The 20,755-nt window shown below is 44.3% G+C and overlaps 1 protein-coding gene across 6 annotated transcripts; it reads left to right on the top strand.

The window, feature by feature from the left end:
* The first annotated feature begins 16 nt into the window (after positions 1 to 16).
* Positions 17 to 20,325, top strand: ACOX1 (acyl-CoA oxidase 1). 6 transcript variants are annotated; one of them, XM_027654283.1, is made up of 15 exons: positions 17 to 84; positions 115 to 261; positions 1,403 to 1,562; positions 9,712 to 9,872; positions 11,588 to 11,695; positions 12,205 to 12,324; positions 13,429 to 13,544; positions 13,734 to 13,903; positions 14,205 to 14,367; positions 15,034 to 15,224; positions 15,448 to 15,627; positions 16,261 to 16,366; positions 16,453 to 16,596; positions 17,374 to 17,580; positions 18,561 to 20,325. In XM_027654283.1, exons 2-15 carry the CDS (start codon positions 147 to 149, stop codon positions 18,609 to 18,611), a joined length of 1,992 nt encoding a protein of 663 aa, XP_027510084.1. In that variant the 5' UTR covers positions 17 to 84; positions 115 to 146; the 3' UTR covers positions 18,612 to 20,325. The 6 variants fall into 6 exon arrangements, with proteins under 6 accessions (XP_027510084.1, XP_027510085.1, XP_027510083.1 ...); XM_027654284.1 differs by having other exon boundaries at positions 39 to 89; positions 140 to 261; XM_027654282.1 differs by lacking the exon at positions 17 to 84 and having other exon boundaries at positions 85 to 261.
* The last annotated feature ends 430 nt before the right edge of the window (positions 20,326 to 20,755 follow it).

Below are 20,755 nucleotides of genomic sequence, written 5' to 3'. Positions count from 1 at the left end.
CGGGAGTGACGTCACGCGGGGGCGTCGCCGGCGGAGCGGGGCCGGAATCGGGGCCGGGTTTGGGATCGGGACTGGGATCGGGACTGGGATCGGGACTGGGATCGGGACTGGGATCGGGACGGAGCGGAACCGCCGCCGCCGCCGCGATGACGATGAACGCGGACCTGCGGAGGGAACGCGCCGCCGCCACCTTCCAGCCCCTGCTGCTCACGCACATCCTGGACGGCGGCCCCGAGCGCACCCGCCGCCGCAAGGAGATCGGTGAGGGAGGGCCCGGCGGGGACCGGGCTGGGGAGGGTGAGGAGGGGCAGAGACAGCCCTGGTGAGGGCTTGGGGAAGGAGGTTTTAGGAGAAGGAGACGCGGCGGTGGGGAGGGGAGATGGTGTGGAGTGAGGGACACCCAAGAGGGGACCCCCAGGGCGAGGGAGACCGGGATATGGGGACGGGGAAACGGGGTGGGGACCCTCGGGAAGGTGAGGAGGGAACGAGGTTGGGGGGGGGGGGACACTTGGGGGGGGGGAAGGATGTGTGGAGGAGCTTTTGGGGAGAGGGGGGACTCCAAGGAGAGGGGAGAGCTGTAAAGAGAGGATTTGCAGACAGATGGTCACAGCCTAAAGGAAGTTTAGGGCTAGACAGGAGAGGAGCTCTCTGATGGTTTAGACTGGAACAGGAGCTGCGTTACGTCCCTGGTCTCCCTCTCGTCCCCTTTCCAGGAAGGCTCTGGGCTGACCCTGATAGAGCAATGTCCTTTTACTTCTGTTTCCCCTTCCTCTGGAGAGTAAGAGGCAGCCTCTCACGGCCATTTCACTCGGGCCCTCTCCTCTCCTGTTTCCTTCCTGCCACGCACTTGCCCAACAGTACAAATGTCACCTGTTTGTCACCTGCCACCACTGTGGTATGAGAGATTAATGAGCTGCTTCCATTCTCTTCCCTGGGGTGGGACTGTCAGGGGCTGCTGTTGTGTAACTTCTGTGCCAAAGAGGGGGCCACAGGAGGTCTGTGGCCTCAGGGTGCCTTGTTTTCCGGTTGGCACAGTGGGAATAGTCGCTGTGCCCTTCTGCAGGGAGGGAGTTATGAGGGGATCAGAGTTCAGGAGGCTGAGGTACAGCAGCCTGAGCTTCTGAGGCTGTTGCTGGGGGACCTGCAGGTCTTACGTCAGTGAGTTGCCCTCCTGCCAAGTCCAGAGTGCTCTGAACTAAGCATGGGGTTTATGTGTAAAATGAGAGTGCTCTCTAAAAGGGCTTTGACTTTTTTCTGATTTCATTAACTTCCAGTTTTATTTTTATTTTTCTGGTACCTGTGCCTTGAGGTACAGCAGGTAAAAAGCTGGGTCATTTCTCACCCACTGTTTGTTGAGGTTTGTGGAAACTGAGCTTGTTTTCCTCTTCTGTTCTGTCCCCAGAGGCCTTAGTTCTTAATGACCCTGACTTCCAGCATGAGGATTTGAACTTCCTGTCCCGTAGCCAACGCTATGAGCAAGCCATCAGGAAGAGCTCCTTGATGGTGATGAAGTTAAGGGAATATGGAATTGCAGATCCTGAAGAGATCTTCTGGTTTAAAAGGTACCTACATCCAGCATTTGCTTTTTGTATGTACTGTGATCATCACCAAGGACATCAGAGTTGTGCTTTTTCCCTATGTTTGCTGTCCAGGGGAAGCTCAAAACCTGTGCAAAAGTCCACTGAAGTCTTGGCTTTAGTGAATTTCAGATGAAACCTCGATTTCATGAATGTTATGTTTTCTTAGATTATTGACTAGAGATGCACCATTAACAATTACACCCTATTTCTTATATGTGGTGCAGAAAGTAAAAAATGGGACTTGTAGCTTGATTTTTTTTTTCCACAAAAGAAGTAAAAAAATACACTAAAATATTTTCAGCCTGAATAGATCTGATGAGTTTGCAGCTTCTAATGAAATATCTTAAATCCGATTACTTCACTTTGCACTTAGACCTAATAAAGTAACATTGCAGGCATACTTGAAAATGTTCCAGGATGGCTTAGAAGTTCTTGTTTATCACTGCCTGTCCTATCTCCCTCCTCCACGCTCCTGGTGCTACAGTGGTTCCCTTTGACCCAGAGGCTTTTTGTTCTATCAGACCTTTGGTTTATCTGATATGACCCTTGGGTTAAGTTAATAAAAATAAGACCGTCTTTACATCTGAGTTTTCATCCCTTCCAGGAGGAATCAGAACTTAGTTCCTGATTTTGATGTATTTTTCCCCTTAGTTCTGTTAAACTCATTCTGATTTAATCAAACAGAGGCTGTTAACAGACTACACAGACCTAGAAATCTATGGTAACACCATGGATATATCCTCTGGCACAGTATTTAATGAATCACAAGCCCCCTCTGACTGGTTTTGTAGCAAATCTGGCATGGGCCTTAGGGCATGAATATTGGGAGCAGGTAGTTGAAATCACTGTGGTTTTAATTTCCAAGAAATTGGTCCGCACTGACCTGTGTCATGAAAGTTCTCGTGGAAGTAAAGTAAATGTTTTTGCTCTCATTGTCCACCAATGCCAACTTTAAAAAGAACAAGTTCAGTGACAGTATTGGATTATTCCAGTGCTGCATAGTAAAAGTTAATGATTAATTTTTTTTCCTCCACAAGGATTATTGGAAGTGAGAGGGAAGTTTCTTCATTTATTTGTATGGAGAAAATTCAGAGAAGTCTATCCAATCTACCAGCTGGCAAATTTCAGTGGAGTTTGCAATGTAAATACTGTCTTTGGTAGCATTACTGACAATATCATATGAAAACAGACTTTTCAGAAGTAGCCAAGTGAGAGATTCTAGTTTTGTATTTCCATAAACTTGTGTGGGAGTCAGCAGTTCTTAACTTTAAATGGATGAAAGTGTAACATTTCATATAGACACCAAATAATACCTCTATATTTTATGTGATAGGAATAGTCAGGTGTAATGAGTCAGAATTCATGATCCAAAATCAACTGAAACAATGAGGAAGACTTTTTTCAGAGTCAATTCTAATTGCAGGCATTCAGGATTTTAAACTATAAATGCAATTACTTTAGACTGACTGCTTTTACCGTTTTTTGACCATATTTATTCTGCATAAACATGTAGAATAACATACAATGACATGTAACAGAATGAAGAGCAGTACATGAACTTCTTGCCTACAAGTGCAGTGTGCTTGCTCTGAGAACTATACACTTACTATTCCTGATTTGACTTCTTTACTGTAATGTCTGGTGTTGGCAAGGGAGGATGTGGGCTTACTGCTGCTTAATAAATGGAAGAAATGAAAGGATTATTTTTTCATCCTTTGATTTCATTTGCATTTTAACATCTGTCTCCACTCTCTCACCTGCTGAGTGTCAAATATTTGTTAAACTCAGTGAACTCCACCCAGCTGGCAAAATGAAGTTTATTTCTATCCCGTATCCAAACATGCTAATTGGTGCTAACTAGAAGAAACTTCATGAGTGCAAAAGCTGACCTGGAGGAACTGTGTTTGTATTCATGCATTTTTCCAAACTGGAAAATTGAGTGGATGTGGTGTTGCAACATGCCTTGAATGAAGTTTATGAAAGAGATTGAAGCCCTTGATTCAGATGTCAAGTTGTATTTATTGTGATTGACCATCAGATTTTTACATATGGAAGCCTAAGAAGTTCTTTCAATCATCCCCAAACAGCAGGGACAGATTTACATATGCAATTTTTGGAGAATTTTGAGCCAGTAGTTTTCCTGTAGCTTTCCTATATTCCCTGAACAGCACTAAGGAGCTTGGCACATGACTCACTGACTTTATAGCTTGATTTATGAATAGGTGAGGAGAAATGCTGCTTCCTTCAGCTGCCCTGAAGATACACATAAACAGTTGTTGCTGCTGTGACATGCCCAAGTGAATGAATGCTCCTCCTCTGTTTCCAGAGAGCTTTGTTGGACTCCAAACCGTAAGAGGATCTATTAAATATATCTAGAATCCATTTTAATTGCTTTTCATGTAGTCAGTTCTTTTATGTCCACACTGCAGTTGCTGCTGTGATACAGCTTTGAAGGCCAGCAGCCTAAAAGTGCCAGTATTTCAGATTTCTTTGACAGTCCTAACTACAGGAAAATGTAAGTGAGCATGAGAAGTGGGAAGTGGTTCTGATGTGTGATGCTACAGAGCTCTTGGAAGAGAGCAATCTGGCCAGTTTTAATTCACCTTCAAGTTTAATTAACCTTCAGTGAGGAAAATGGGATTAAATGAAGAAGTGAAAAACAGTTGGGAGAAACTGGGTCACTGAAGAGGAGAAGATCCAAGAGCTGCTGGTCACCAAGCAATCCCTGTGTTCATGGGCATTGTGTGAACGTGCACTTTCCCTGTGGGAATTTGTCCTTACGTCTCCTTTTGACACTAAATTAGAACCTGGTGTAGCTTTGAGGAATCAAACCAGAAAAACTGTACTAGGGGCCACTGCTAAATTAATTTGAAGTGGATGAGTCTGACTTGCTTTTTTTGATACAGCTGGAATAGGAGTTTATTCCCATAGGATTTGTCAGCTCTGAGGCCCAGTAAGCACAGTGCAGACATAGCTCCTGCTCCTCCTCCTCTGGGATGACCCTTCGTGCTCTTCCTTGAGAGAGTTACTTCAAGGACTCCTGCAAAAAGCAGAAAAGTTTGCATGCAGACTTTGCTTTAACCCTGTTCTGTGACCCAGCTCTGCAGCCTGAGAGTGGCTTTGCAGTTGTTTATGTAGCTTTAGAGCCTCTGAAGAGGCAGACTCTGCTTCTGTCATGCTCTGTGCACTGAGAGACAATGACTTACCTGTCATACAGGTGCCTTCTGCTGTGTGGGTGGCACTGGTTGCTGTGAAATTTGGAAAGATCTATATTGCCAAAGCATGGGTTACTACACATCCATCTCCCATCAGTGGATTTGGAGCTGCAGCCTCCTCATGACACTGGTTGTCCCAGCAAATCTGACCTCAGGCCACCAAGGTGATTGTTGGTCATTGAACAAATGGCCAGTGCCACAGTCAGTCTTGATGATGGCACACACTGCAGCCTTTGGGGAACAACCCAGTGGGAATGTAGAAATTCTGATGGGAAGCAGTAAGAGTTCACAGAAAGGAAAAGAAGAGAAGAAAGCCTTTTGTTCCTCCCTTCACAACTGTTCCTCCTCTTCTGGAGGAAAACAGGTTTCTGTCTTCTTGTGGTTCAGGTTGTTAAAAGGAAATCCTAAATATTCAGTGTGGAGTATGCAGAGATGAACAGTTTCTGCTGTAATTTAGCTTTCAGCTTCGTTAATGGGAGAAGCTGTTAAAATGCTGCATGTTTAGTTAGTGAAACACCATGACCTTCTGACACAGGGGTGTTAAAGCATCCACTTGCAAAATGTCTGTTGTCTTACTCCTGTCAGAGAAGGTGCTAGTTAAGCACAAGATACCTGGCACTTGTGATTAAACTTACTCATAGGCAGTGAAAGTTGCAGCTGTGGCCTTTAATATTCTTGTTTTTTCTGAAGCATTACCTTCAGAGAAGCAGTGTCTGACGTGATTTTTCTGACAGCAAAGCACGTGCTGCAACTTTTTCACAAATTCCTTCAATAGCTTCTGAAAATACCCAAAGAACCATTCAAGCTCTTCCCAAGCTGCCCAGAAATTGTGCATTTTGAAGTCAGCACTCGGTTTCTCTCTGTAGATTTGTCCTTTTGGGCCCGAGGAGCAGATGCACAATAACTGTGCTGCAGGCAGTGAGGAAATAAAGGGTGCTGCTGTTGCTATATGGGTCCTGGGCTAAGAGAATAACCCACTTAGGAAACCACAAGAATGCTGAAGGTATTCTGTCTTGCTGTCCTTGCAGCATTTTTAGGCCCTTGGTCTCCCTGAAAGCATCAGCTTTGTGAACTTGTGCTGCTGTAGGCAAGTGTCTTCTGGTAAGAGAACCATCTGCCTCTATTCCAAGAACTTGAGACACTCTAGCTGCACTCACACCAGCTTAAAGCACAGTTCATGCATTAATCACCAGCATCAGATTACTTGATTGCAATAGTTTTGGTCCTGGAAAAATCAGAAGGGAAGATGTTGTGGAGTCATGTACTCCACAGTGACACTTTCTAGCATGCTTGTGTTACAGAGCTTGTTGTACTTGGGAATGCACTTTGCCTGCCATCGTGGCTACTACATAATTAGAATTTTCTCTCATGAAATAACTTCTGCTTAGATAAAGGACACCTAAAATGTCTGATTTTTCCTTCCATTCCCTCCAGCACTAGACTGTAATGGTAATTTTAATTAAAGGTGAGTTCCTGATCTCACAACTGATAGGAGCAGCTACAGGTAATACAAAGCCCTTCTGAAAAGCACTCGGTCACCTAAGAAGCCTTTTCCTTTTCAGTACATACTGCTTGTAGCTAATAAAGGCCTAGTTGTAGGCTACCAGCAGCAGTGGGATTGAGAGATGGGGGAGAAAGTAGTTGATTTAATTTTCATGTCCTTAGTTTTAAGTTCCCCCTAGATCTTTGTAGAATAATGTTTTATTATACAGTTACATAGCAACAGCAGGATTCATGGGGAGATGCAAATGTCTGGAAGAAACATTTATTTCCCCATTAGCATTGCTTCTAATGCCTAAGTTTGGTTGTGTGACAAAAAAAAAGGGTTGAAATAGGCCAAGAGATTATTTTTCTCTAGTTGGAGAAAAGCCTTTCAGGTTCACAATCACAGTAAGACTGAGATCCAGATCCCTCTATTTCTCTCCTGTAGAACATGCATTGGCAATGTGCCTGAACCAATGGGTCTCCACTTCAGCATGTTTCAAAAAACCATAGAGACCCAAACGACTGCTGCTCAGAAGGAGAAGTGGCTGCCCCTGGCCCGTGGAGTCAAGATAATTGGCACCTACGCCCAAACCGAGTTGGGACATGGTTAGTTCCCTTCAGGCATCAATGGGTAACCTCTCTTCTGTAACTCCAGTGTGTAAGTTTATGATGTTCCCTGGGTAACTCTAAAAGGGGAAAGGTAAAATACCTTGCTTAATGGTTGATGTTTCTTGCCCTGTAGCCAGAGAGCCACCTGTTTTTACATCCTGACAATCCCAGAGTTCTTTTTGGTCTTTTCCAGAATGCACCTCTTAGCTGATCACTGCCTCTGTGGTTGTTTACGGTGAGGAGATTGTTCTAAGCCCTCAGAGTCTGAATTTCACTTGAACTGGTTGGAAAGTGTCAGCCAACAGTTTTGTGGGTTTTATTTTTGCCTGCATTTGGGGCACGTGTCTCTCAGAGTTCTCGGTGCAAGGTTGGCCTGCAGAAACAGGTCAGGAGCATTCCTTTAGGTGCAGTGGAGCACAGTGAGACTGCAGTTTGGTTTGAAAGTCAGGTATGCTTTGCCCCAGGCACTTTTCTTCCAGATGCTTCTTCACTGCAGCTGTACAACTTCATGGAAAGGTTCTTGGTTATGAGGAAAAAAACCATCTTACTCCTGCTGTTGTTGAAAACTTCCACTGCTTCAAAGGAAAAAACATTTTATGCATCAGAAAACAATCTTTTAGCCCAGAACCTGGAATTATGGCTGTTAAATACCAGCAAGAATGGTTAACAAACCAAAGACTCCAGTGCTTGTGCTGGCATCTGAACTGGGAAAGCATGAGGTGTACAAGTCTGGACACTGCAGAAGCTGGATGGCAATGCCAGTTGCCTGGTTGTTCATTTACAGCTGCTGAAACGTTTGTAGAAGATTCAATGAAAGAAATCCTGTCCTCTGCCCTGCCTGGGAGAGATGGAGTTGGCAAACCCAGCTCGACACTGGAAACTGAGGGATAACTGGATGGCAACAATCAATGCCTGCTGTCCTTGTTTGTTTTCCTACAACAGCTGCTTTAAATCAGTCACACCCACACTGAAGTGATTGGTTTTTCCTTGCAATTTTACATTACATGATTGCACTTTCTTGCCTGGTGATGGTCTGGTTTGCTGATAGTTCTCATGCTGTTTGATGGTAATTTGACACTAAATAGAACTATTATATTCTCTGCTGAATAATTAAAATGCAAACTTTTGTGAATGTCGAGCATCTGACTACTCCACCTATAAAGCTGCTGCAGTAATTGTCACTGAACTTTGCTTAATTTAATCCTGATGTTTAGAAACTGGTGATGGGGAAATAGACCACTGATTATTGAGTTGAACCCCAGCCTGGATGGGTAGTTGCTCAGTTTTATTTTAGTGACTACCTGTGTGATAGCCTGTGTTGATTTCAACCTGTTCCATGGTGAAGAAGTCTCTCAAAAAAAATCAAAGAAAGAAAAAGCACAAATAGCACTTAATAAGACTGAACAGGAAATGAGAAGGAGCAGTGAAAATACTGTGCTGTTTCTGTCTGGTTTATAACTACTGCTGGTAAATAAGGATTTCCTTTCCCTCATTGACTGTTAGCTGGGTACTTCTCACAGTACTGAACTCACTTATAATCCAGTATTCTTGGTAACCCATTAGGCCCCTCTTGGGCTTCGTCACTGTGCAGTCAAAAAGCTTTGAAAATATTTCTGCTGGGTTTGTTAGATGGTTGAATTTATTTATAGGTGCCTGAGAATATCAAAGAACAGAACTGCAGTTCTTGGGAAGTCCCAGGGATAGAGCTAGTTCATATTAATGTGTGTTTAGAGAACACAAGGGTGCATTGTTCCCACTTTGATGAGAATCAAATGAGTTTGAGCCAAACTCAGACCAGTGCTCTTTCCATAATGCATATAACTTAAATATATATATATATATTTCTGTGAAAGAAATTATTTCATACATAAATGGGCCAGATGCAGGTACTGATCCTCAATTTATCCCCACTATTTTAACAGTCAAATCTGTCAATATTTAAAGATTTAATAAGCATTTAATTCTTCATATTGAAGAACTTAACAGACCACTTAACTGCTTCACAGTGGTGTTTGACAGAACTTGGAGGAAGAGTCGTTCTAATGAAACATGTTTAATTGGAGATAATTTGTGCTGGTGATTTGCAGATTGAAAAATGTTGGCTTTCTTGCTGAGTTGTTCGTGTTCACAACATTGACTTACACATGCAGAGCACTGTCCTTTTAAGAGAGTTTTCAAAAATAGCAGAAGTTGAAGGGGTTGGTTTGGAATGCCATGTACACTAGTAGTGTCTGATCTTTAATTTAAAAAAAAAATGAAGTAAGTAGTGCAGACAGTTATGATTTACCTTTTTTAAAAAAACAAAATTTGGTTAAAACTTAGCTTGTTCAGCTGGATAAACAAGGATTTCTACCAGATTCTGCCTTCAGAAAATGAAGAGGAAAAAAAAGTGGACTTCCTATGTCTGGGTAAAGGCTCCCTGCATCCAGCCAGGTCACATCTTCATCAAACTGGCATTCTGCCTCAGCCCATTTAGCTTAGGGATGCTCTGATTTGTGAACCAGAGTGAAGGTTCACAATCCCTTTTTTTTAATCAATCATGGTGTATCAAAAATAGGTGAATGTTGCAGATGCATTTTATGTATGATAAGAAAGAAATGCATTGCAGCAGGTTTATTTCGAAGTGAGTGTAATTTATTATTCAGGCCTGAGAAAAGGACAGTGCTCTGTCTTTCTAAAATACACTGGATGAACTCGGATTTACACATGAATCATTTTTTTTTTCTTTTTGTCTCTTCCTGAATCTGCACCACGAATCCTCATGCTTGCTTCCCTCCCATAACATTCCCTTCACGCTCCCATCCCATGACAATTCTTCACAGCTTTGTTCACCGTGGACGGCCTGAGCCTCTGGACCTTCATCTGGGCATGTTCCTCCCCACCCTTCTCACCCAGGCAACCCCAGAGCAGCAGGATCGCTTCTTCATGCCTGCCTGGAACCTGGAGATCATTGGCACTTATGCCCAGACTGAAATGGGCCATGGTACAGTACATTCACTAAATGCTATTTCTAAGAATGGCTTTGTGTACAGAGCGTTCCCCTGCCTGGGGAGAATGGTGTGTGTGTATCCCCAGAGACTTCACACGTGCAGCTGTGGCTGTAGGGAGAAGTGGGCAGCCTCTGAAGTGTTTAACAGGGCATTATTGCCACGAGCTGCTTCCTCCTTTTTCCCCCTACAGGAGGGTTTGGTGTCTGTAGCTCTATATGTGAGCACCATGAGTGCTCCTCGTGCCATTCAAACCAGTGTCATTAGTGCCTCTCTGACTGTCTGTCGGTTTGGTGGCATCTGTTCATCATTCTTTCCAGTTTGATTTCTGCTTTGCTGTGATTAATGTCCAGTGTGAAGACAAAAGGACAGAACTTTTAAGGTACTGAAAGAGATGCCAAAAACTTTAAAGAGTTGCTTGTCACCTTGGACTGACCTGTGGTCAGAGAACATGCGGATGACTTTGTTCCAATACTCATGTTTTGTGTGGAGTTTTATTCCCCCTTTGTTAACTCCCATGTGTTCTTTTTAATTGGACTGTGAAATGTTTCGATGTGTTTTTAATTTTCTGTCTGAACTAGACTTTGGTTTTTGTTGCTATTCCTTTGCTTTCAAGCTTTGAAATGGATTTTGTTAACTCCAGCAGTATTGTGATTGCAACACTTTTAATCCAAGTTTCAAAGGGAGCATACTGTGCCTTGGGAAACTTTGATTTTGACATCTGAGAGTTGCAGATGAGAATTATTTTCTAAGAATGAGCAGGATTCACATTTGTGCTGAAGTGAAATGTAGAGACTGTATGAAGCATAAAGTAACTGCAAGTCTGAGGAGAATCTCTTGCAACTAGTGAGGTTTGAAGATCCTTTACCAGCAAAGTAAGTCTGTGTTGAGCTGCCTGTGGAAGTCTGCCATTACCTCCATGTTTTGGGAATGTGGTTGCATCAAGGTGATCCCCTTTTTCATGTTGGAGCTCTTGTTCTGCTCTCTCAGTCCAGACTCTCAGGAGTGTTCACAGCTTGCCTAGTTTAAGCAAGTAGGCCTGGTGATTTTTGGTTTTTTAAGGCGTGCAGGGACAGTGCCACTGCTCTAAGACAGGTGTGTGTGAAGAGTTGGGGGCAGAAGACAAAGGCTGTTCCTGGAATTACCTCCATCTTTTTTCAGTCTCTTCATCTGCCTGCATCAGTCCCCTGGCATTCACGTGCCGTTACTTGCTGTCTTGGAGCTATGGATGATCTCGTTTGGGAGATCAGCTCCATTAAGTGAGGAGAACGTAGGCCTGAGAGGGAATAAAGAGGTGATGGGCACTGCTTGTTTCATCTTGTGGCTGAGAAGGGTATGATTTTATTTTGCAATTTAATCAGATTGCATTTTAGTGAAATTGAGGTGAACGTGGTTTTGTGGAATGCCTTAACTGAGAAAGGGCTTCTGGTGTGTGATAACAAAAAGGTGTCAGATTGGAGGTGCTTGGAAAACTAGTCTCAGACCACTGGGGGAAAAAAATTGACACATTTTCTGAGAATTGGCTTCAGGTCTCAGATTGTGGTCTGGCTATCACTTGTTCTTCCTTAATCGGTTGAAATTCATGTAGCCTAAAAGCAAAGTTAAAATTTAAACATTACTACTGGAGTTCCACTTTCCATTGTCCAGTTCTATCCTTGTCTCTGTTTTCTGACTGACTTTCTGCCAAAACAATGTGTTTGCTTGTTTTCAGGGACTCACCTTCGGGGTCTAGAGACTACAGCCACTTACGACCCTGCCACGCAGGAGTTCATTCTCAACAGCCCCACTGTCACCTCCATTAAGTGGTGGCCAGGTGGACGTAAGTGCATCACTGTGTGTCTAAAGCTGGAAGATGTATGGAATAACTTGGGGAGGTGATGTCATGTGTGTTGCATTTGCAGAGTGATGGTTGAAAGCTGACCCAAAGAGTTGGCTGAAAGGCAGTTACTCTTGAACACCAAGAAACAAACTTACCAGAGCCTGCTAAAACATCCTCTGTGTGTTCTGGACTGTTGTTCACAACCAGTCACACTGTATGAATGTGATGTAATTTTTGGTTGTATCAAAGTTTATATTTCCTTCAGCTTCACTGGTAGGTTTGCCAAGGACTTGGTGTTGTGTAGTCGAGAGAACTGTGTTATGCAACTTCCACTGACTTGAGCAACACTGTCTAGAGCTGTACAGTTGGGGTGATAACCAGTGTTGTAAATCTGGTTTTCTACTGCATGATGTGGTTCAGGTAATCTCAGATCCTGCTTTAAGGAAAGACTCTGTGTGTGTAAGTATGTTTGACTGTGTTTTTCCTTCTGACTCCCACTCCTGTTGCAGTTGGGAAGACGTCAAACCACGCCATCGTTCTGGCCCAGCTCTATACCCAGGGCCAGTGCAAAGGGCTGCACGCCTTCATTGTTCCCATCAGGCAGCTGGGCACCCATGAACCTCTACCAGGTAAAAATCCATGTTAAGGGTTAAAATCCATGTCATGGAATAAGTTAGAGCTGTTTCTCTCTGACTATACACAGCTGCTCTCTTGTTGATGTCCATGGCTTACTTCCCTAGCTGATTTCAGTGATTAGATCACAGGGCTTAAATGAGACTTTCTTGTGACTGAACTACTCTAAATCACCTTTCCTATCATGCCTTCAATGTGAAGTGCAGTTTGGGATTTTATTCTATCCCACTGTCTCCCACTGTCTCCCAGTGTCTCCTATGCATTCTTAGCACAGCATGTCCCGCTTTCTGAAAGGGAAAGAAGAGCTTTCATCATTGTTTAGGTGCAAGTGAGCTGGGTGAACTTCAGAGGCAGCTCCTGCAGTGAGTGGATAGTAGGACTGTATGGAAGTTAGGAAGTTTCCCATGTTTTGATGTCCACTTGTGGTTTAACCCATCAGGCAGCTAAACACACAGCCATTGCCCTCCCACAGTGGAATAGGGGAGAGAATTGGAAAAAGGTAAAACTTATGGGCTGAGATAAAGACAATTTAATAGGACAGAAAAGGAAGAGAAATTAATAATAATAATGATAAGAGAATATGCAAAACAAGTGATGCAAAATGTGATTGCTCACCGCCCATTGACTGATGCCCAGACAGTCCCTGAGCAGTGGGCTGCCACACCACCCAATTCCCTCAGTTTTATTGTTCAGCATGATGCCATATGAAGTGGAATATCCCTGTGGCCACCTGGGGTCAGCTGGCCTGGCTGTGTCCCCTCTCAGCCTGTTGTGCCCCCCAGCCTCCTCACTGGCATCACAGTGTGGAAACTGAAAAATCCTTGATTTGGTGCAAGCACTGCTCAGCAACAACTGAACCATCAGTGTGTAATCAACACTTCTCATCCTGAATCCAAGGCACAGCACTGTACCAGCTACTGGAAAGAAAATTAACTCTATCCCAGCCAAAACCAGGACACCACTTTTCCATCAAAGCTGTTGCTCATAACACTGCTGGGACTTGCTAGAAAACTAAACAATCTTCTTACTGGAGAAAGCTTGAACCTCTCAGGTGGTGTTTAGTTCCTGTTTCTTAATGCAAGTGGCTTTGTCTGTGGCAGGTATTACAGTGGGTGACATTGGCCCGAAATTTGGCTATGATGAAATGGATAACGGCTACCTGAAAATGGACAACTTCCGAATTCCTCGGGAGAACATGCTGATGAAATATGCTCAGGTAAAGCAGTGGATTTCAGCACCTGCTGTTAGACATGGACACACTGAATGCTCTTGGGTGGCTGAATAAATGCACCAAAAGGATCGTGGGTTGCTTAAGTGCTGCTTGATGAGTTTTGAGCTTGACGTGTCAATATGTTAAAGGGAGGAAACTTCAACAAGCTGTTTTTTTTGGGTGTTTTTTTGGTAGGTTGAGCCAGATGGTACCTATGTGAAGCCTGTCAGTGACAAGCTGACCTATGGGACCATGGTGTTCATCCGCTCCCTCATCGTGGGTGACTCTGCTCGCTCGCTGTCCCGCGCCTGTACCATCGCCATCCGCTACAGCGCCGTGAGACACCAGTCTGAGCTGAAGCCAGGGTGAGTGCAGGGACACCCAGGAGCAGCCTTAGTGCTGGGGGAAAATTCTCAATTACTGGAGGGAAGAGGGGCTGTGGTTGATGTTTGTTTTGGCACTTGATACTGTTTCAAAACACTCAAACTTCAAAAAATCTTTCATTCTTGATTGCCAAAATGTCCTCCCCTGCCAGGGGCTCTTACTGGTCTTAGGTACTCTTAGATACTCCAGCTTGATATGGGTGTAGCTTGTGCTATGAATGGGGTTTCTGCAGCAGCAGATTGCTGGCCCTTGGCATGCTGATTCATCTGTGTTTTGCTCTAGGGAACCAGAACCCCAGATCCTGGATTATCAGACCCAACAATACAAACTCTTTCCTCTCCTGGCAACAGCATATGCTTTCCATTTTGTGGGAGCCTACATAAAAGACACCTACCATCGTATTAGTGGGGACATCAATGAAGGGGACCTGAGTGAGCTGCCAGAGGTACTGTGTCCTCTGGGAACCAGAGGGGTGTTTGTTGAATTCATGTGAGGTTTCTTTACAATTTTCACTTGTGAGATGTCTTGTACTTCTGTAGTTTCAAAAGCCCCCAATCCCAGTATGTGCTGGTAACCTTTACTTCTTTATTTGCACTATTCATTTAGCACTTTATAAAAAACAGGGAGTAATGCAAAGTGAGAAAGCTACTGGGAATATATTTTATCAAAAAGTGACTTTCCAGGAATGATGGCATATCACTTGGGAGTTGAGACTAGTCTTATGCTTGTGCTGTAGCTTCTGAATTGTTCTTCCAAGTGACTGGGGTAGAACAGGTGTGTTGATCAAAGGTATCAATACCATACTGAGGGGCCAGGGTTGTAAAATGTTTTTTTTCTGTTAGGGTTTCTGTCTGAGAACCTGGTGTGACAACAGGCAGTTGAAGACAGACTTGTACATACAATGCGTAGGCACAGAAAGAGTGGCAGACTCAAAAGTGGACTTTCCATGTACAGAGGTTTTCCTATAAATAGTTTGGCTCAGGAAAGAGTTCTTGCAATAAAAATAGGACCCTGTGGGACAGGCAGGATTGGTGTTTTTCTGGGAGCTGCGTGTACATGTGCAAGCCAAGAGCGGGAAATAAATCTAAACTGGCTTTGCTTTGTCCCTCAGCTCCACGCGCTGACAGCGGGGCTGAAGGCCTTCACTTCCTGGACTGCCAATGCTGGCATTGAGGAATGTCGGATGGCCTGTGGTGGGCACGGCTACTCCCGCTGCAGTGGCATTCCTGACATCTACGTCACCTTCACCCCGTCCTGCACCTACGAGGGAGAAAACACGGTCATGATGCTGCAGACAGCCAGGTGTGGTGGGAGCTCTGCACAGGGGTGCTCCTGCCTCAGTGTTGTGGTATTTGTAGCAGAAGAGTGTTCTGTACTACCGTGAAACCGGTGTCATGTTTCTGTCCCTTGCCCTGTTTTTGACAGAAAATTATATGCCTACATATAGTGTTCTTTCTGGCCTGAGCCTGACTTTTCTCTGCTCAAACAGTTTGTAAGAGTTGCCGTCTGCTGTCTGTGTTTTCAGATTCCTTGTCAAAAGCTACACCCAGGTTAGCTCTGGGCAGCAGGTCACTGGCATGGTGTCCTACCTGAATGACCTCTCCAGGCAGCGCATTCAGCCACAGCACGTGGCTGCCAGGACCGTGACCGTGCGGATCAACGACCCTGTCAGCTTGGTGGAGGCTTACAAGGCACGTGCTGCCCGGTGAGTTCACAGTTACCAGCCTGAGCCAAGCCAAACTGGGTGTCCTGGGAGGTGGTGGTGATGCACTGCCCTGTTAATGCTGGAAATTCAAGGCGTGGTTGGCAGAGCTTTGATCTGTGTGTTGCTTTCAGGAAGTGACACACTTCAGGGGGTTGGGGTCGGTGTTAAGTGCTTTGTGGTTACAAGAGGCTACTCACAGCCTGCTCATAGCCTGGTTACTCTGCTCCCCTTTCCATTGGGAAATATTTACATGTAAAGTATATTCACGTGTACAAATACCAATGTTGTATTTGCTCTGAGACTGCTCAGAGATCTCTCTGGAGAGAAACAATCCTGATATTCAAGCCTGTTATGAAGGAAATGCGAGAGTAGAGCAGATACCTGCATGTGAATAGGTATTGAAGCACCACATGGGTGCTGTCAGATGTGCTTTACCCCCCTGTAGCTGTATTGTAGCTGCAGCAGGGGTAACTGATGTTTCAAAGGCACAACTTTTCAGTCCAGGCAATATATTCAGTCACAGCACATCAGAATAATTCAGAGCTCATGTGCCATGACTGAAATCCGTATGAATTCAGTGTATGTCATCTAGTGAATGTGGTGCTATTGTGTAAACTTCCTTTTATAAAACAGACTTGTAGAAGCTGCAGCAAAGAATTTGCAAGCTGAGCTGAACCACAGAAAGAGCAAGGAGGACGCCTGGAACAGAACTTCTGTTGACCTGGTGCGGGCATCAGAGGTGAGTGATGTGCCTGCTACAGAAAATGTGCTGTAAGAGCTTCTCATCTCTTTGTGATCCTGACTGGCTTTCCTGTGTCTGTGCAGGCACACTGCCACTATGTGGTGGTGAAGCTGTTTGCAGCAAAGCTGTCTGAGGTCACTAACGCTGCTGTCCGCGCTGTGCTGACCGACCTGTGCCTCCTCTACGCCCTGTTCGGCATCAGCAAGAACACAGGGGATTTCTTGCAGGTGGGTGTCTTTCCCCAACACTTTAGAGCCAGAATCACTGTTTGCAAAGATGCTTTAAATGCCAAATGTATGACTATTTTAGGTATAAATTCTTGACTTCCAGAAGGCCATTAGCAGGGCGGGTCTGGTGGAAGGCTCTTGTCAGGTTTCCCTTGTGATCTGCCAGAATGGAGATTTGGGTGATAAATGGAAACCAGGCATGTGCCAGGTTTAGCTGAAATGGTTTCCAGTTGGTGACCAGGTGTTGCGTGTTAAAAAACAAGGAGGTGCACGTTAGACATGCTCCAAGAGCTGGATCTCTCAAAGGGGGTCTTGCACTTCAAATCTCAACTCTTACTTCAGTGAATGGGTTTAAATTGTCAGGCATTGCTTTTCTCCTCATTCTGTCAGTTTGAGAACGTAGTTGTGCAGCAGTGGTCTTCAGGCAGACATGGTATGTTTTGTCTTCCCATTTTTCCTCTTTGCTGCTTCCTAAAAAATTCCCTGAAACCAGGAGCAATTTAATATACACATTCTTCAAGTAAACTTGCACACAGGGCCTCTAAGGAGTGAGTCTCCCATCCAAGATTACATAGCTGGGTGGTATGGTAGGCTGTGCTGGGCATCTCCATTTGCTTGTACACTATGGCTAATTGCCAATTTAATTACTTAGTAAACTAAAAAAACCCTGGTGTTTTATGAACTGCTGCATTTTTGTGTGGGAAGGCTGAGCTGTGTTAGACCACGGGAAAGGGAAGGTTCTTTTGGCTTCTACAATCCCTTTTTCCCCCCTCCAAGGCGGGTATCTTGACCAGTGCCCAAATCACCCAAGTGAACCAGCACGTGAAGGAGCTCCTGGCTGTGATTCGCCCCAATGCAGTGGCCCTGGTGGACTCCTTTGACTTCCATGATGTCCATCTGGGATCTGTGCTTGGCCGCTACGACGGCAACGTCTACGAGAACATGTTCGAGTGGGCAAAGAAATCCCCACTGAACAAAACACAGGTAAGGAAACCTTATTTCATCCTCTTTTCCTCTTCCTCACACGTGCCCAGAGAAATAACTCCATTTAGGGTTGTTAATTATGCTCCAGTGATCTCAGCAGGTAATTGATGAAGGGGGGAGAAAAGTCACTGGTAGTAATGGACCAAAACTAGCAACCTACTTTGAGTTTGCTTTCTGTAGTTACTCTCCCACGTGTACCTCATGTGCATCCCTGTGGGATGCTTTTGGGGTTCTCAGTTGAGGGAGGAGATGATACACTCCATAGAGGAACAACTGAATCATCTCACTGAATTTAAAAGCAATTATCACTTGCTGTTGATTCTGCTTAGTGACAGTAACTGTGAAAGCTTTACCTGTTTTCTGGCAAATCTTCCAGTGTTCAGGCAGTAGCAGTGACTGGAGATGAAAATAAATTGCTCCTGTGTAGTATTTAGGTGTCAGTTGTTGCACATCTGCCCTAAGACTGGAGCTGCAGCTGAGCTAATAAAATAAACAGTGCTGGGAAGAGTCAGTGTCCCTGTTCCATCAGCCAAACTGAATCCTGTCTTGGAGGTGCCTTTATTTAATTAGGACAGACTGTATCTCCTGCAATGGGCTGCCAGAGACTGCAGCTGGAGTTAAATCCCACCACAACTTGCTCAATGTTTTGTAATTCTGAAGTCAGTGGGGCTTAGGAGCTTCATTACAGTCCCCTTAGGAGACCTCTACCAGTTTTCTTTTAATTAGAATGCCAAATAATTGTATGGATATAAGGTATCTTACTTTCTTTTCTTAGAAGAAAGGCAGTGGGCAGGATGTTTTTTATATTCTCATGTTTTGTGTCATGTAGACACTCCAATATAGAAATTATCTAGCTGTTCTTAAATCTCCAAACCGCCTCTGATTCAAATTTCCTTAGGAAAGAAACACACTGCAAGATGTGAGGAGCTAAAACTGTTTCAAAGACCAGACCTTGTGACCACTGTCTTGTCCTCTTGCAGGTTCATGAATCTTTCCACAAGCACCTGAAGCCGATGCAAGCCAAGCTGTGAAGCCTGCAGGGTTTTCAAAATGCACTCTTGTCCTGCCCTGAAAACTGGGTGTTTGCATCCTTCCTTCAGGCACCTGAATCAAACCTTTCAAATCCTGTAGCTGTAGGACAGTGAATAATTGTAGCCTTTCTTTTCCACTTTTGTAAATGGAGGAGGTGTTTGGGGAGAGTGAGTAGGGACTGATGCCTGTTTTTAAAGTGCAATTATAATGGTAAAAATTAACCTTTTAAAAATCTGGGAAAGCTTTATGGATTTATACAAGAATTGCTTTTGTGAAGCTGCTAACTAGAGAGAAGTTCCTGTCAACTGGAGAGGGGGCAGGACTTTACTATGAAGTAGTTGACAGCCCTCAGGCAGTAGCTTCTGATGAGCAGTTATGTCCTCCCCCTCCAAAAAAAGTGTCTTGATTTTTTTTTTTTTTTTTTAAATTAGCACCACCTCTCTCCTTGTTTGGCAAATATTTGTGCTGTCTGGAGCCTCCTGCATAGCCTTGTGCATGTGAGTCTGTGTGTGGCACTGTTTTCCTGATGTACCTGGGAAGTAAATTCCCATCCTTCTCTGCTGAGCTCTGCTTCAGGAATCTTTCCAGAAGAAATATTCATGTGTCCTTTGTTTTCCAATACATCCTTTCACTGCCTTGCAGAACCTCCTTTTCCCTGTGTGCCACCTCCAGCACTGGCACCTTGCTCCTGGTTAATAAGAAGTCAAAGGAGAACATAGTGATGCTGCTCTGAGGATAAAAAACAACCGGTAGGAATCAGCTGGGTGCTGATAGCAGATGTTCTGCCCCTTTTTTCACTGTTAGTATTTTCTAGCACTATCTCAAAGCACTTTACAAATGTTACTTATGTTTGATTTGGTGGGAAAAAACCCCACATGTAGTGGTAAAAACTGCAAATTTGACCTGGAATGATGAAGCCAGTATTGGAGGGCAGAAATCGGTTGACCAAGGTCCTCGGGTCTTCAGATTGTTCTGGGATCTTGTCCTGGTTTTTAAAGGCATTTGTCAAGAAAACGACAATCCCAAATGAAGTGTCCAGATTTTTTTTTTTTCCTAACTGTGCATTTCCAAGGAGCTTTCTCTGATTTGCTTGATTTTGTTTTTATATTGACTTGGGCCTTGCCATGGTGCTTTGACTGAACAGGAAGGATTTATCTTGTAAGAGAACCTCCTGCTGCCCCATGAAATCAGCGCAGCTACAAATAAGCAAAATCATTTGGGCTTTTCCACACCAATAACTCTGTCCAGTAACCATAAAACCAGATATAAGGGCAGCTTTGAGCTTAAAATGGCAAAAAGCTTCAGCAAAAACCCAAATCCTGCAGTTCTGAGGCAACATCTGAGAAGATGCTTCTCTGCAGCTTTTGGTATCTGTTAGTCTCTAATTTTGGATCAGTTTTCATGGATGAGTTTTTTTCCTGGCACTAACAATGATCAGACACAATGTTTGGCTCCACGTGCAGTGGCTGAACAGAATGAAATGTTTAATTTTGAATAAACTAATCAAACTTGCCTGTGAGCTGCCGAGTGTTCCAGGTCCTGTGGAAGCACTGCTGTTCAGGATTCCAGAGGACCTCTGCCTTCCATGTGTCCAGTGGAACAGCCTGCTGACCTGGGGAGGGAGGATGGAGGAGCAGGTTAAAAATATGCTAATGAGAACAGTACTAGTTAACTATGTACAGATCTAATAAATTACAAAAATGTGTTTTCAGATGAGATGTCTCTCTTTTCATGCATTGCCTTCAGTGGATCTTGTGTAAAGTAGTGGAGGAAGTAGAATGAAGTATTCAGAAGACCTTTAATTTAGTTGGATTTTGGTGTTTTATGTAGTCTGAGCTTTCTGGCTTTGCTCTTCTGTGTTGCAGGGCAGTGATCCCTGTCCCATCCCACAGTGATCCCAGCCTCTCCTGCTCACAACTACAGGAGAAATACCCCTGGCAGAGGGCAGAGCTGGCTGTGGCAGTTCCTTGGTGTCATTATGGCTCAAAAACCATCAAAAGCTGGTCACTGTCAACATCCAGGATTTAACCATGATGTTGGGCAGCAGGATCTTTAATCCACAGAAGCTCTTGTCCGTTGGTTTTTGGGGTTGGCAGTGATGTATTGGCAAACTATGCATTTCTTTGTCCCCTTTGCTGCTGTT

The sequence above is a fragment of the Corapipo altera genome, unplaced genomic scaffold (assembly GCF_003945725.1).
Source record: "Corapipo altera isolate COAL_440 unplaced genomic scaffold, ASM394572v1 343, whole genome shotgun sequence".
Taxonomy (NCBI): domain Eukaryota; kingdom Metazoa; phylum Chordata; class Aves; order Passeriformes; family Pipridae; genus Corapipo; species Corapipo altera.
The sequence above is the reverse complement of the archived record's forward strand: the minus strand, read 5'-3'. Positions and strand labels throughout refer to the sequence as shown.